The sequence below is a fragment of the Salmo salar genome, chromosome 22 (assembly GCF_965601325.2).
Source record: "Salmo salar chromosome 22, fSalSal1, whole genome shotgun sequence".
NCBI lineage: Eukaryota > Metazoa > Chordata > Actinopteri > Salmoniformes > Salmonidae > Salmo > Salmo salar.
In genome coordinates, this window is record NC_138312.1 from 61105239 (window position 1) to 61122500 (window position 17262).

At 46.8% G+C, this 17262-nt stretch overlaps 1 protein-coding gene across 1 annotated transcript in view; it reads right to left on the minus strand.

The window, feature by feature from the left end:
- Positions 1 to 346: 346 nt before the first annotated feature.
- Positions 347 to 17262, minus strand: part of iars1 (isoleucyl-tRNA synthetase 1) — a 147415-nt gene continuing 130499 nt past the window's right edge. The window contains exons 29-34 of the mRNA XM_082967730.1: positions 14146 to 14322; positions 13625 to 13745; positions 12521 to 12646; positions 5393 to 5539; positions 4847 to 4999; positions 347 to 1020 (exon numbers count right to left, since the gene is read on the minus strand). Of these exons, the coding sequence (XP_082823856.1) occupies positions 938 to 1020; positions 4847 to 4999; positions 5393 to 5539; positions 12521 to 12646; positions 13625 to 13745; positions 14146 to 14322 (807 nt within the window). The 3' untranslated portion in view covers positions 347 to 937. The remainder of the gene's footprint in view (positions 1021 to 4846; positions 5000 to 5392; positions 5540 to 12520; positions 12647 to 13624; positions 13746 to 14145; positions 14323 to 17262) is intronic.

The following is a 17262-nucleotide window of genomic DNA, read 5'->3' on the forward strand; positions in this document are numbered from 1 at the left end:
CGCTCTGACCGATAGGCTACCTGGCTGTTTAACTGACTCCAACCGATAGGCTGTTTAACTGACAGGCTACCTGCTGTATAACTGCTGAGGAATTGTATAATAAAAAGCAGAATGGCAGAAATGTATTTATAAAGTCCTTTTTACATCTAGCAGTTGTCACAAAGTGCCCTGCAGACGCCCGGCCGGTGCCCTGGTGACGCCCGGCCGGTGCCCTGCAGACGCCCGGCCGGTGCCCTGCAGACGCCCGGCCGGTGCCCTGCAGACGCCCGGCCGGTGCCCTGCAGACGCCCGGCTGTATGCTGTGGATCTGTGGTTTCTTTGCAAGAAAGGGAAAAAAACAAACATCTGTAATTTCTCCATTGTGGTTTCACTTTTATTCCTTTATTTATTTCACCAAAAATAGCACTTTCTCTTTTATTGTTGTTCTGAAACGTTTGTTTACAACAGACACTTGGGGGGAAAAAAGAAGGTAGACACTACTGAATGTTACTTCTTACCCACAGAATAATCCACTGTACTGTCTGCAAACAGAGCTGGTTCGTCAACACTATTTGGTACAGAGTAGGTTGAGGTTAACTAATAAACTCGTGTTAAAGCCCATAGGATAGTCACTGGAGATTGGACTACAGGATGAATCGGACAGTGAAAGAGTTTACGGGGGGAATACAGAGCAGCAGAAACACTTTAATATCAAAATGTTGGGTTTTCGTTGAAGTTTGAAGCTAGACGTTCTCTCTGGTTGTTTCTGAAATGGCACCCAATTCTTCTATAGTGCACTAGTTTTGCTCAGAGCGCCATTGGGACCTTGTCAACAGTAGTGCACTAGCTTTGCTCAAAGCGCCATTGGGCCCTTGTCAACAGTAGTGCACTATACAAGGAATAGGATACCATTTGGGACACAGCCTCTCTCTCTTCTTCAGCCTGGCTGTTCCCGGTCCTATGCCTCTGCAGTGGTGGGCAGAACTCCAACATACAGAGTCTTCCTGTCCAGCATCTTCACTGACCACTCTGCTGGGATTTCTGAAACACATATACAAATGATTGAAAAGTATGATGGAAAACAATCTCCTGGCAAAAGAAAGAGAGCAGCCTGTCAAAGCTCTGTCTCCACTACGTGAAACTAGATCATTTTATTTCTGAGCGGTTTGAAATCACCTATTGGAGGGCTGCTGACCACTGACTGCTCTTTCAAACTCTCTTTATGCAATGCACTTTACTCTGTTAACTTCCATTCATTGTTATGTTTTACGTTGCGTTTCTAGGCAGTGTTGTGTTTCTAGGCAGTGTTGTGTTGTGTTTCTAGGTAGTGTTGTGTTGTGTTTCTAGGCAGTGTTGTGTTGTGTTTCTAGGCAGTGTTGTGTTGTGTTTCTAGGCAGTGTTGTGTTGTGTTTCTAGGCAGTGTTGTGTTGTGTTTCTAGGCAGTGTTGTGTTGTGTTTCTAGGCAGTGTTGTGTTGTGTTTCTAGGCAGTGTTGTGTTGTGTTTCTAGGCAGTGTTGTGTTGTGTTTCTAGGCAGTGTTGTGTTGTGTTTCTAGGCAGTGTTGTGTTGTGTTTCTAGGCAGTGTTGTGTTGTGTTTCTAGGCAGTGTTGTGTTGTGTTTCTAGGCAGTGTTGTGTTGTGTTTCTAGGCTGTGTTGTGTTGTGTTTCTAGGTAGTGTTGTGTTTCTAGGTTGTGTTGTGTTTCTAGGTAGTGTTGTGTTGTGTTTCTAGGTAGTGTTGTGTTGTGTTTCTAGGTAGTGTTGTGTTTCTAGGCTGAGTTGTGTTGTGTTTCTAGGCTGTGTTGTGTTGTGTTTCTAGGCTGTGTTGTGTTGTGTTTCTAGGCTGTGTTGTGTTGTGTTTCTAGGCTGTGTTGTGTTGTGTTTCTAGGTAGTGTTGTGTTGTGTTTCTAGGTAGTGTTGTGTTGTGTTTCTAGGTAGTGTTGTGTTGTGTTTCTAGGTAGTGTTGTGTTGTGTTTCTAGGTAGTGTTGTGTTGTGTTTCTAGGTAGTGTTGTGTTGTGTTTCTAGGTAGTGTTGTGTTGTGTTTCTAGGTAGTGTTGTGTTGTGTTTCTAGGTAGTGTGGTGTTTCTAGGTTGTGTTGTGTTTCTTGGTAGAAAATACACTCCGACTTTGGAATTAAATGTTGCTCATTTACATCACATATGTTGCCTGACTACAGCTAGCTACCCATTAGTCCCATTAACATGAATGGGGGGGGGGAAAGTCCCATTAACATGAATGGGGGGGAAAAGTCCCATTAACATGAATGGGGGGGAGAAAGTCCCATTAACACGAATGGGGGGGGGGGAAAGTCCCATTAACATGAATGGAAAAAAAGGCAACATTTTATAGTTAAAAAAGTATTTTAAAAAAAATCTAAAAGTCAAAATGTAAGCACACTATTCCAGATCATTCCAAACGTTTTAAAAGTTTGAACGACGTTTCTAGCTTGAACGTGTAAGAGGAGCAGCGCGCGTGAAGAACGAGAACAAGTACGACAAAGATTTACAGTCGCGAGTTACGCTTCTCAAGTCCCACCTAATTAGGTAGGAAGACCTATGAGCCGTAAAGTCAAACCAGCCAGTCAGGCAGTCTGTCAGACACAGTAATTGGACAGAGAGGTTTCCACAGCCCAGGACTTTCTGCTTTGCTGCTGGTTCAAGGTCAACATTAAACCAAGTTTAAAAGTCAAGGATCACTGGCACAGGGTTAGCAAACTACAGAGCGGTGGCTAGCAGGCTACAGCTAAACGTGTAGAGGAGGTGGTACAGGCTACAGCTAAACGTGTAGAGGAGGTGGTAGTACAGGCTACAGTTAAACGTCTAGAGGAGGTGGTAGTACAGGCTACAGTTAAACGTGTAGAGGAGGTGGTAGTACAGGCTACAGTTAAACGTGTAGAGGAGGTGGTAGTACAGGCTACAGTTAAACGTGTAGAGGAGGTGGTAGTACAGGCTACAGTTAAACGTGTAGAGGAGGTGGTAGTACAGGCTACAGTTAAACGTGTAGAGGAGGTGGTAGTACAGGCTACAGCTAAACGTGTAGAGGAGGTGGTAGTACAGGCTACAGCTAAACGTGTAGAGGAGGTGGTAGTACAGGCTACAGCTAAACGTGTAGAGGAGGTGGTAGTACAGGCTACAGCTAAACGTGTAGAGGAGGTGGTAGTACAGGCTACAGTTAAACGTGTAGAGGAGGTGGTAGTACAGGCTACAGTTAAACGTGTAGAGGAGGTGGTAGTACAGGCTACAGTTAAACGTGTAGAGGAGGTGGTAGTACAGGCTACAGTTAAACGTGTAGAGGAGGTGGTAGTACAGGCTACAGTTAAACGTGTAGAGGAGGTGGTAGTACAGGCTACAGTTAAACGTGTAGAGGAGGTGGTAGTACAGGCTACAGCTAAACGTGTAGAGGAGGTGGTAGTACAGGCTACAGCTAAACGTGTAGAGGAGGTGGTAGTACAGGCTACAGCTAAACGTGTAGAGGAGGTGGTAGTACAGGCTACAGCTAAACGTGTAGAGAGGTGGTAGTACAGGCTACAGTTAAACGTGTAGAGGAGGTGGTAGTACAGGCTACAGTTAAACGTGTAGAGGAGGTGGTAGTACAGGCTACAGTTAAACGTGTAGAGGAGGTGGTAGTACAGGCTACAGCTAAACGTGTAGAGGAGGTGGTAGTACAGGCTACAGTTAAACGTGTAGAGGAGGTGGTAGTACAGGCTACAGTTAAACGTGTAGAGGAGGTGGTAGTACAGGCTACAGTTAAACGTGTAGAGGAGGTGGTAGTACAGGCTACAGCTAAACGTGTAGAGGAGGTGGTAGTACAGGCTACAGCTAAACGTGTAGAGGAGGTGGTAGTACAGGCTACAGCTAAACGTGTAGAGGTGGTAGTACAGGCTACAGTTAAACGTGTAGAGGAGGTGGTAGTACAGGCTACAGTTAAACGTGTAGAGGAGGTGGTAGTACAGGCTACAGCTAAACGTGTAGAGGAGGTGGTAGTACAGGCTACAGCTAAACGTGTAGAGGAGGTGGTAGTACAGGCTACAGCTAAAGGTGTAGAGGTGGTAGTACAGGCTACAGTTAAACGTGTAGAGGTGGTAGTACAGGCTACAGTTAAACGTGTAGAGGAGGTGGTAGTACAGGCTACAGTTAAACGTGTAGAGGAGGTGGTAGTACAGGCTACAGTTAAACGTGTAGAGGAGGTGGTAGTACAGGCTACAGTTAAACGTGTAGAGGAGGTGGTAGTACAGGCTACAGTTAAACGTGTAGAGGAGGTGGTAGTACAGGCTACAGTTAAACGTGTAGAGGAGGTGGTAGTACAGGCTACAGTTAAACGTGTAGAGGAGGTGGTAGTACAGGCTACAGTTAAACGTGTAGAGGAGGTGGTAGTACAGGCTACAGTTAAACGTGTAGAGGAGGTGGTAGTACAGGCTACAGTTAAACGTGTAGAGGAGGTGGTAGTACAGGCTACAGTTAAACGTGTAGAGGAGGTGGTAGTACAGGCTACAGTTAAACGTGTAGAGGAGGTGATAGTACAGGCTACAGTTAAACGTGTAGAGGAGGTGGTAGTACAGGCTACAGCTAAACGTGTAGAGGAGGTGGTAGTACAGGCTACAGTAAAAAAGAGTAGTAGAGCAGTAAATGTCCTCTAGCCTGAACGTAAACACAGTTGGATTGATGTGGGTAGGTGGAAAGTAGCAGTAGCAGAAAGAACACAGCTAAAGCAGGACACAAGTACTGTTCAAGTGGAGCTTCCAAGATCCTGCTCTTGCCAAGTCAAGAGAGCGTTTTCCCAGCAACATTTCTTTGAGCAATGCTAGACCTGGCCTGTAGCCATCCGGAGACAGAACCAAAATAGGACTTCGGTCTGGTGGTGTCGTTCTTACCTTGGGTGAGCGCATCGTCCACGTAGAGCTTCAGCCTACGGCCGCGGAGGCCGAACAACTTGGCCGTCTCAGACAGCAAAGCATTGTGGGTCAGGCAGTCGTGTCCGACAGGATTGACCAGCAGCAGGGTCCCCACATCTCCACTCTGACACTCTACAGAGACACAGGACATACATAGTATCAGTAGAAATCAGTAGCAGCAGGTAACCTAGCGGTTAGAGAGACAAACCAAACTAGTAACCGGAGGGTTCCCAGTTCGAATCCTGGGTCTGACGAGGCGGCAAAAAGAAAAATCTGTCAGGAAATGAGCTGGCAACCGAATATTTGATGGTATCAAATCGTAGTTGCCATTGGGCCCCAAGTCACTTGCTGGCAGGGGTTTGGTGTAAACCAGTAGGACCTTGTTCATCTCAATATACTAGTATAACATCATACATGTCTGAAGATGCATTGACATAACGAACTGAAAACTAACCTTTCAAAAAAAGTTGATTGAAATGGGAAGCAGGTGTGTAGTGGAGCGAGAGGAGGAACAGTTAAACATACCAGCAGGCTGACAGTTGACCAGTTGGAGGTTGACGAAGGGGCACAACAGAGAGTCCGAGTTGGGAGACGAGTCACTGGGACTGGAGCCTGATGTCACCGACAGGGTCTTCCCATTCAGAGACAGCAGATCACACTTACCAGTCAACTCTGGAATAACAAGAACATACAGCCCTCAGTTACTGGACAGGTCTGAAACATACTGGACAGGTCTGAAACATACTGCCCTCAGTTACTGGACAGGTCTGAATACAGCCCTCAGTTACTGGACAGGTCTGAAACATACAGCCCTCAGTTACTGGACAGGTCTGAAACATACTGGACAGGTCTGAAACATACTGCCCTCAGTTACTGGACAGGTCTGAAACATACTGGACAGGTCTGAAACATACTGCCCTCAGTTACTGGACAGGTCTGAAACATACTGCCCTCAGTTACTGGACAGGTCTGAAACATACTGGACAGGTCTGAAACATACAGCCCTCAGTTACTGGACAGGTCTGAAACATACAGCCCTCAGTTACTGGACAGGTCTGAATACAGCCCTCAGTTACTGGACAGGTCTGAATACAGCCCTCAGTTACTGGACAGGTCTGAAACATACAGCCCTCAGTTACTGGACAGGTCTGAATACAGCCCTCAGTTACTGGACAGGTCTGAAACATACAGCCCTCAGTTACTGGACAGGTCGGAAACATACAGCCCTCAGTTACTGGACAGGTCTGAAACATACAGCCCTCATTTACTGGACAGGTCTGAAACATACAGCCCTCAGTTACTGGACAGGTCTGAATACAGCCCTCAGTTACTGGACAGGTCTGAAACATACTGGACAGGTCTGAAACATACAGCCCTCAGTTACTGGACAGGTCGGAAACATACAGCCCTCAGTTACTGGACAGGTCTGAAACATACAGCCCTCATTTACTGGATAGATCTGAAACATACAGCCCTCATTTACTGGACAGGTCTGAATACAGCCCTCAGTTACTGGACAGGTCTGAAACATACTGGACAGGTCTGAAACATACAGCCCTCAGTTACTGGACAGGTCTGAAACATACTGGACAGGACTGAAACATACAGCCCTCATTTACTGGACAGGTCTGAAACATACAGCCCTCAGTTACTGGACAGGTCTGAATACAGCCCTCAGTTACTGGACAGGTCGGAAACATACAGCCCTCAGTTACTGGACAGGTCTGAATACAGCCCTCAGTTACTGGACAGGTCTGAATACAGCCCTCAGTTACTGGACAGGTCTGAAACATACAGCCCTCAGTTACTGGACAGGTCTGAAACATACAGCCCTCAGTTACTGGACAGGTCTGAAACATACAGCCCTCAGTTACTGGACAGGTCTGAAACATACAGCCCTCAGTTACTGGACAGGTCGGAAACATACAGCCCTCAGTTACTGGACAGGTCTGAATACAGCCCTCAGTTACTGGACAGGTCTGAAACATACAGCCCTCAGTTACTGGACAGGTCTGAAACATACAGCCCTCAGTTACTGGACAGGTCTGAAACATACAGCCCTCAGTTACTGGACAGGTCTGAAACATACTGGACAGGTCTGAAACATACTGGACAGGACTGAAACATACTGGACAGGACTGAAACATACAGCCCTCAGTTACTGGATAGATCTGAAACATACAGCCCTCATTTACTGGACAGGTCTGAAACATACAACACACTTCAATCTCTTGTAATAATTCACATGAGGAAAATACATTTTTTTTTTTGAGTTGTGTGAGAACTGCTCTTTAAAACACCATCTGTTCATCACTAACCTGTCCAATAAAATCAATCATTTCATGACTCCTCCAATGTTGTTTGTTGTTGTATTCCTGTGTGTGTGTGTGTGTGTGTGTATGTGTGTGTATGTGTGTGTGTGTGTGTGTGTGTGTGTGTGTGTGTGTGTGTGTGTGTGTGTGTGTGTGTGGGAGAAACAGCAGGTTTGTAGGGGAAACCAGGCAGGGAATGGTACAGTACTATATTGGTCCAGGGGTCCCAGGAGAGTTACATATTATGAATAGAACTAGTCTCAATCCCAGGATGATGCCTGTCATCACTGACAACCATCCAACATGCAGGCTAAGCTAGTGGCTAGTCCCCAGAACCACCCAACATGCAGGCTAAGCTAGTGGCTAGTCCCCAGAACCACCCAACATGCAGGCTAAGCTAGTGGCTAGTCCCCAGAACCACCCAACATGCAGGCTAAGCTAGTGGCTAGTCCCCAGAACCACCCAACATGCAGGCTAAGCTAGTGGCTAGTCCCCAGAACCACCCAACATGCAGGCTAAGCTAGTGGCTAGTCCCCAGAACCACCCAACATGCAGGCTAAGCTAGTGGCTAGTCCCCAGAACCACCCAACATGCAGGCTAAGCTAGTGGCTAGTCCCCAGAACCACCCAACATGCAGGCTAAGCTAGTGGCTAGTCCCCAGAACCACCCAACATGCAGGCTAAGCTAGTGGCTAGTCCCCAGAACCACCCAACATGCAGGCTAAGCTAGTGGCTAGTCCCCAGAACCACCCAACATGCAGGCTAGAGACAGAACCACCCAACATGTAGGCTAAGCTAGTCCCCAGAACCACCCAACATGTAGGCTAAGCTAGTCCCCAGAACCACCCAACATGTAGGCTAAGCTAGTCCCCAGAACCACCCAACATGTAGGCTAAGCTAGTCCCCAGAACCACCCAACATGTAGGCTAAGCTAGTCCCCAGAACCACCCAACATGTAGGCTAAGCTAGTGGCTTGTCCCCAGAACCACCCAACATGCAGGCTAAGCTAGAGACAGAACCACTAGTCCAGCTAGCTACCACCCAACATGTAGGCTAAACTAGTGGCTAGTCCCCAGAACCACCCAACATGTAGGCTAAACTAGTCCCCAGAACCACCCAACATGCAGGCTAAACTAGTGGCTAGTCCCCAGAACCACCCAACATGTAGGCTAAACTAGTCCCCAGAACCACCCAACATGCAGGCTAAGCTAGTGGCTAGTCCCCAGAACCACCCAACATGCAGGCTAAGCTAGTGGCTAGTCCCCAGAACCACCCAACATGCAGGCTAAGCTAGTGGCTAGTCCCCAGAACCACCCAACATGCAGGCTAAGCTAGTGGCTAGTCCCCAGAACCACCCAACATGTAGGCTAAGCTAGTGGCTAGTCCCCAGAACCACCCAACATGCAGGCTAAGCTAGTGGCTAGTCCCCAGAACCACCCAACATGCAGGCTAAGCTAGTGGCTAGTCCCCAGAACCACCCAACATGCAGGCTAAGCTAGTGGCTAGTCCCCAGAACCACCCAACATGCAGGCTAAGCTAGTGGCTAGTCCCCAGAACCACCCAACATGCAGGCTAAGCTAGTGGCTAGTCCCCAGAACCACCCAACATGTAGGCTAAGCTAGTGGCTAGTCCCCAGAACCACCCAACATGCAGGCTAAGCTAGTGGCTAGTCCCCAGAACCACCCAACATGTAGGCTAAGCTAGTGGCTAGTCCCCAGAACCACCCAACATGCAGGCTAAGCTAGTGGCTAGTCCCCAGAACCACCCAACATGCAGGCTAAGCTAGTGGCTAGTCCCCAGAACCACCCAACATGCAGGCTAAGCTAGTGGCTAGTCCCCAGAACCACCCAACATGCAGGCTAAGCTAGTGGCTAGTCCCCAGAACCACCCAACATGCAGGCTAAGCTAGTGGCTAGTCCCCAGAACCACCCAACATGCAGGCTAAGCTAGTGGCTAGTCCCCAGAACCACCCAACATGCAGGCTAAGCTAGTGGCTAGTCCCCAGAACCACCCAACATGCAGGCTAAGCTAGTGGCTAGTCCCCAGAACCACCCAACATGCAGGCTAAGCTAGTGGCTAGTCCCCAGAACCACCCAACATGCAGGCTAAGCTAGTGGCTAGTCCCCAGAACCACCCAACATGCAGGCTAAGCTAGTGGCTAGTCCCCAGAACCACCCAACATGCAGGCTAAGCTAGTGGCTAGTCCCCAGAACCACCCAACATGCAGGCTAAGCTAGTGGCTAGTCCCCAGAACCACCCAACATGCAGGCTAAGCTAGTGGCTAGTCCCCAGAACCACCCAACATGCAGGCTAAGCTAGTGGCTAGTCCCCAGAACCACCCAACATGCAGGCTAAGCTAGTGGCTAGTCCCCAGAACCACCCAACATGCAGGCTAAGCTAGTGGCTAGTCCCCAGAACCACCCAACATGCAGGCTAAGCTAGTGGCTAGTCCCCAGAACCACCCAACATGCAGGCTAAGCTAGTGGCTAGTCCCCAGAACCACCCAACATGCAGGCTAAGCTAGTGGCTAGTCCCCAGAACCACCCAACATGCAGGCTAAGCTAGTGGCTAGTCCCCAGAACCACCCAACATGCAGGCTAAGCTAGTGGCTAGTCCCCAGAACCACCCAACATGTAGGCTAAGCTAGTGGCTAGTCCCCAGAACCACCCAACATGCAGGCTAAGCTAGTGGCTAGTCCCCAGAACCACCCAACATGCAGGCTAAGCTAGTGGCTAGTCCCCAGAACCACCCAACATGCAGGCTAAGCTAGTGGCTAGTCCCCAGAACCACCCAACATGCAGGCTAAGCTAGTGGCTAGTCCCCAGAACCACCCAACATGCAGGCTAAGCTAGTGGCTAGTCCCCAGAACCACCCAACATGCAGGCTAAGCTAGTGGCTAGTCCCCAGAACCACCCAACATGCAGGCTAAGCTAGTGGCTTGTCCCCAGAACCACCGAACATGCAGGCTAAGCTAGAGACAGAACCACCCAAAATGTAGGATGGGATACTCTCCAGAACCACCCAACATGCAGGATGGGATACTCTCCAGAACCACCCAACATGCAGGCTAAGCTACTCCAGTCCAGCGAGCCATCACCCTACGCATTTTTATCATGGGGCTGAGAGTAATGTAGTAGTTTTAAAGCTAATTTCTTCCAAAGATGCACTATACAAGTCTCAAGCTGGGCTACCTCATCACGAGAGTGATTCTAAAAATCCCCCGTCAGTCTCTAGTCATAGGCAGGGAATACCGCCAAACTCTTAAGGCCGGGAGGTTGAATGGGTTAGTAAACATTTCATGATGACAATAATTCTGACGTTTCGTGGGAGTTACTGACAGACAGAACACGGTTACTGAGCTACTGTGTATTCACAAACCCTTTATTTGTTTGTTGTTGTAGGATTAAAATGGATTTAATTACATTTTTGTTCATGATCTACACAAAATACTCTGTCAACGTGGAAGAAAAAATTCAAACATTTGTAAAAAAACAATCATGAAAAATAAAACACTAATATGTCTTTATTTGATAAGTCAGTACATGTTAGAAAAGTCTTTGGCAGTGATTAAAGCTGTGAATCTTTCTGGGTAAATCTCTAAGAGCTTTCCACTCCTGGATTGTGCAAACATTTTCAAGCTCTGTCAAATTGGTTGTAAGATCATAGCTAGACAACCATTTTCAGGAATTGCCATAGATGTTCAAGCAGATTTACGTCAAAACTGTAACTCGGCCGCTCAGGAACATTCAATGTCGTCTTGGTAAACAACTCCAGTGTAGATTTGGCCTTGTGTTTTAGGTTATTGTCCTGTTGAAAGGTGAACTCATCTCCCAGTGTCTATTGGAAAGCAGACTAAACCAGATTTTCTAGGATTTTGCCTGTGCTTAGCTTTTTAATCCTGAAAAACTCCCTAGTCCTTAACGATTACAAGCATACCCATAACATGATGCAACCACTACGCTTGAAAATATGGAGAGTGATACTCAGTATTGTGTTGTATTGGATTTGCCCTAAACACAACACTTTGTATTCAGGACAAAAAGTTAAATGCTTTGCCACATTTTTTTGCAGCATTTTCTTGCCTTGTTACAAACAGGATGCATGTTTTGGAATATTTTGTATTCTGTAAAGGCTTCCTTCTTTTCACTCTGTCCTTTAGGTTATTATTGTGGAGTAACTACAATGTTGTTGATCCATCCTCAGTTTTCTCCAATCACAGCCATTAAACTCTGTTTTAAAGTCACCATTGGCCTCATGGTGAAATCTCTTCTTCCTTATTTAGGTTTGCCATAACCAAGGAGTAGAATACGTATTGATTAAAGACATTTCAGCTTTTTATTTCCTATTAATTAGTCAAATAAAATGTTAAACTCCACTGCCACATTATGGGGTATTGTGTGTAGGTCAGTGACAATATTTTTTTTTTTTGAAACGTAATCAATTTTAAATTTGGGTCGTAAAAAAAGTCAAGGGGTGTGAATACTTTCTGAAGGCATGTATATATATATATATATAGATAGATAGATAGATAGGAGGCTTGTGAGTGTCCCATCTTACTAGTGTATATAATGAGTATCACAGAACGAGTCATAATACCCCATAAAACCTAGAGGTCAAACAGGGAAATGATTCCAATCATTTTAGAAACACTTAAAAATAAGGGCTGTGTTTCTTACCCTGGTGTGACGTTTTCATAACCGTATAAATCTCTCTAGGACAAGGTGACTTTCATCAATATATTCGCCCATATTTACCTGCCAAAAATGAAAAGCTAATTAGCTGCTAACGTGGCTATCATAAAGAACTACAAATACCATGATGATCTGTACGAGACTGACGAATCGAGGCATAGGTAAGAATCTCTGGATGAACTATCTAATGTTAATTAAATGTAGTAATTAAAAAAATAAATAAATGGCTACATTTCTTTCAATGGACAATTCTGTGAACACATTTTAAATTGGCAATACTTGTGAGCAAAAGTGTCCGAGACAACGTCCAGCAGCTTGCAGGGATTTGTAGTTTTGCATGATGTCTACTTTGATGCTAATTAGCATTTTTGAATCGGAGAGTAAATAGAGCCGAAAATATATTGATAAAAGTCTCCTTGTCCTAGAGATTTACACGGTTATCAAAACAGGGTAAACCTACACGAAACACAGACCTAGTTTCTAAAATCACTTATGTGGGGAAAAAAAAACAAATGGTGGAAAAACAATTGGAAACATTTCCCTTGTTTGACCGCTAGGTTTTATGGGTAATTATGACACACACCTCCACTGTGGTGCTCTATTGACATAGGGGTTGATTTAGGATTCAAAAGTGTGATCGTGCCATCTTACCAGTCTTGCCGTTGAAAACACAGAGCTTGGTGTTGTTGAGACCAAAGAGACTGGAGCAGATCTGTCTCAGCTTAAACATGTCCAGACAGAGATCTCCTTTAGGATTCTCCAGGAGAGCCACACCCTCTGACAGAGACAGAACAAAATATTAGCATTTATTTGTTTAAACCCTAAAAGCATGAACAGGGCTTTTATTTTTTTAGTACCCTTCCCCAGATCTGTGCCTCGACACAATCCTGTCTCGGAGCTCTACGGACAATCCCTTCGACCTCATGGCTTGGTTTTTGCTCTGACATGCACTGTCAACTGTGGGTTCCTTATATAGACAGGTGTGTGCCTTTCCAAATCATGTCCAATCAATTGGATTTACCACAAGTGGACTCCAATCAAGTTGTAGAAACATCTCAAGGATGATCAATGGAAACGGGATGCACCTGAGCTCAATTTCAAGTCTCATAGCAAAGGGTCTGAATACTAATGTAAATAAGGTATCTGTTTTTTATTTTTAATACATTTGCAAACATTTCGAAAAACCTGTTTTTGCTTTGTCATTATGGGGTAGTGTGTGTAGATTGTGATGTTTTAATTTTTATTTAATTTCGATTTTAGAATAAGGCTGTAACGTAACAAAATGTGGAAAAAGTCAAGTGGTTTGAATACTTTCTGAACGCACCCTCTGTTGCCAAATTTAGTGCTTTTATCACATTTCTATTTACTATCGAGTCCACCTTTAAAGCCACGACTAGTATACAATAGATTATTTTTCATTCCTCCAAGTCCACCAATTTCAGAAGGATTAAAAAAAAAAAGGGGTTCGAAATTATACTTTAAAAAAAATACAAAAAAATGTACCTCTCTTGGTGCTTTTAGGGTGAGGATTCATCCATTATTGAATTGGAATTTCAATTTACATCCCAAATTTAATGAAATAAAATTAACCCCTTGCTATACTGTGTTCCATTACACACCAATACTGACAATTTAGATAAACAAACACAGAATTGTGTTCCAATCCAATTGAGCCCTGGGGTGCCTCCAATAGTGGGACCACGACCAAAGGTAATGTAAAAAGCTCAGTCAATCTAATTATAAGTCTAAATATACCTTGTTCCTTGTTGTTGAGTTTGAGTTGGAGGTTGATGTAGGCACAGGCTGGTCCAGTCAGAGGAGCTCGAGAAGCGGCTGCTCCCTTCACTATGGTCAGGTCCAGGTCCGAACCCTTCAACTATATTACAGTACCAACCACAGAATAAACATTAGGAAAACCGACAGTCCCGTGTGGCTCAGTTGGTAGAGCATGGTGTTTGCAACGCCAGGGTTGTGGGTTCGATTCCCACGGGGGACCAGTATGGAGAAGAAAAAAAAATGTATGAAATGTATGCATTCACTACTGTAAGTCGCTCTGGATAAGAGCGTCTGATAAATGACTAAAATGTAGACATGTAAAATGTAGATACAACCACAGAGGGAGAAACATGAAAACCATTCATATTTAGAAACAGGAGTTTTTAAATTACATTAATATATATATATTAGTTTGTTGCTTTAACCCAACCCACATGGAGGGATTGAAAGCACTTTATGTTCTGTCTCATAATGTGGTGTTTAATGTCAACCCAACCAACCTGTGTTTTCTCCTGCACGATGACGCTTGAGCCCTTGGGGACGGGGTAGGTCTTGAGTGGTGCTTTGGTGGTTGCCAGGATGAAGTCCGTGTGGGCTTGGATCACATTATCCAGGTAATCACCTGCAGGCTCACAGCTGTAGTACACTGTGATCTCATCAGACGGCACCAGGTGACCCTGTAGACAGGTAAATACACAGACAGGGTAAAGGGTTGGATCAAAACAGGGCCTCGGACCTGGATCACACTGTCCAGGTAATCACCTGCCGGGCTCATAGCTGTAGTACACTGCAGGATCAGGGTCAATTCCATTTCAATTCAGGAAGTGCACTGAATTATGTCAATTATCTTCCAAGCTTTTCAATGGGGAAAATGTTGAATTTGGTTTACTTTCTGAATTGAAATGGAATGGAGCCCAACCTTGGTATACTGTGATCTCATCTGAGGGCACCAGGTGTTACCCAAGAAAGGTAAGAAAGGTCTGCATCTATTGGATTACTGAATCACCTTGTCGTTCAGGTAAAAATGAATATACTGCTCGTTCACAGCTGTAGCACACTGTGATCTCATCAGACGGAACTAAAGTGACCTTCATTTGATCTTATTGATGGGTGGTACATTTATTTAAGATACTCTTTGAAGAGGTAGGGTTTCAGGTGGTTTTTTTGGAAGATGGACAGGGACTCTGCTGTCCTAGCTTCAGGGGGGAGATGGACAGGGACTCTGCTGTCCTAGCTTCAGGGGGGAGATGGACAGGGACTCTGCTGTCCTAGCTTCAGGGGGGGAAGATGGACAGGGACTCTGCTGTCCTAGCTTCAGGGGGAAGATGGACAGGGACTCTGCTGTCCTAGCTTCAGGGGGAAGATGGACAGGGATTCTGCTGTCCTAGCTTCAGGGGGAAGATGGACAGGGACTCTGCTGTCCTAGCTTCAGGGGGAAGATGGACAGGGACGCTGCTGTCCTAGCTTCAGGGGGGAAGATGGACAGGGACTCTGCTGTCCTAGCTTCAGGGGGCAGATGGACAGGGTCTCTGCTGTCCTAGCTTCAGGAGGAAGATGGACAGGGATTCTGCTGTCCTAGCTTCAGGGGGAAGATGGACAGGGTCTCTGCTGTCCTAGCTTCAGGGGGAAGATGGACAGGGACTCTGCTGTCCTAGCTTCAGGGGGGAAGATGGACAGGGACTCTGCTGTCCTAGCTTCAGGGGGGGAAGATGGGCAGGGACTCTGCTGTCCTAGCTTCAGGGGGGAGATGGACAGGGACTCTGCTGTCCTAGCTTCAGGGGGAAGATGGACAGGGACTCTGCTGTCCTAGCTTCAGGGGGAAGATGGACAGGGACTCTGCTGTCCTAGCTTCAGGGGGAAGATGGACAGGGACTCTGCTGTTCTAGCTTCAGGGGGAAGATGGACAGGGACTCTGCTGTCCTAGCTTCAGGAGAAAGATGGACAGGGACTCTGCTGTCCTAGCTTCAGGAGAAAGATGGACAGGGTCTCTGCTGTCCTAGCTTCAGGGGGGAAGATGGACAGGGACTCTGCTGTCCTAGCTTCAGGGGGGAAGATGGACAGGGACTCTGCTGGCCTAGCTTCAGGGGGAAGATGGACAGGGACGCTGCTGTCCTAGCTTCAGGGGGAAGATGGACAGGGACTCTGCTGTCCTAGCTTCAGGGGGAAGATGGACAGGGACTCTGCTGTCCTAGCTTCAGGGGGAAGATGGACAGGGACTCTGCTGTCCTAGCTTCAGGGGGAAGATGGACAGGGACTCTGCTGTCCTAGCTTCAGGGGGAAGACGGACAGGGTCTCTGCTGTCCTAGCTTCAGGGGGGAAGATGGACAGGGACTCTGCTGTCCTAGCTTCAGGGGGGGCAGATGGACAGGGACTCTGCTGCCCTAGCTTCAGGGGGGGCAGATGGACAGGGACTCTGCTGTCCTAGCTTCAGGGGGGGCAGATGGACAGGGTCTCTGCTGTCCTAGCTTCAGGGGGGGCAGATGGACAGGGACTCTGCTGTCCTAGCTTCAGGGGGAAGATGGACAGGGACTCTGCTGTCCTAGCTTCAGGGGGAAGATGGACAGGGACTCTGCTGTCCTAGTTTCAGGGGTGGGAAGATGGACAGGGTCTCTGCTGTCCTAGCTTCAGGGGAAAGATGGACAGGGACTCTGCTGCCCTAGCTTCAGGGGGGGAGATGGACAGGGACTCTGCTGCCCTAGCTTCAGGGGGGAAGATGGACAGGGACTCTGCTGGCCTAGCTTCAGGGGGGGCATATGGACAGGGACTCTGCTGTCCTAGCTTCAGGGGGGGAAGATGGACAGGGACTCTGCTGTCCTAGCTTCAGGGGAAAGCTGGTTCCACCATTGGGGGTGTCAGGACAGAGAAGAGCTCGGACTGGGCTGAGAAGGAACTGCCCTCTCATAGGGGTGAAAGGGCCAAGAAACCAGAGGTGGCAGAACAGAGTTGGAGTGTAGGGTTTGAGCATAGCCTGAATGTAGGGAGAGTATTTTGTGGTATTTTATTAGGGATCCCCATTAGCTGTTTCTAAAGGAGCAGCTACTCTTCCTGGGCTCTACACAAAACACAAAACACGACACATAATACAGAACATTAATAGACAAGAATAGCTCACTGGACAGAACTACATAAAAACATTTAAAAGGCACACGTAGGCTACATGAATACACACAAAAAAACTATCTAGGTCACATGGGAGAGAGGTGTTGTGCTGTGAGGTGTTGTGCTGCGAGGTGTTGTGCTGCGAGGTGTTGTGCTGCGACGAGGTGTTGTGCTGCGAGGTGTTGTGCTGCGAGGTGTTGTGCTGTGAGGTGTTGTGCCGTGAGGTGTTGTGCTGTGAGGTGTTGTGCTGTGAGGTGTTGTGCTGTAAGGTGTTGTGCTGTGAGGTGTTGTGCTGTGAGGTGTTGCTTTATCTGTTATTTAAACCAGGTTTGCTGTTTATTTCAGCAATCAGAGATGGAAGGAAGTTCCATGCAATAAGGGCTCTATATAATACTGTACACTTTCTTGAATTTGTTCTGGATTTGGGGACTATGAAAAGACCCCTGGTGGCATGTCTGGTGGGATAAGTGTGTGTGTCAGAGTTGCGTGTATGTTGACTATGCAAACAATTTGGGATT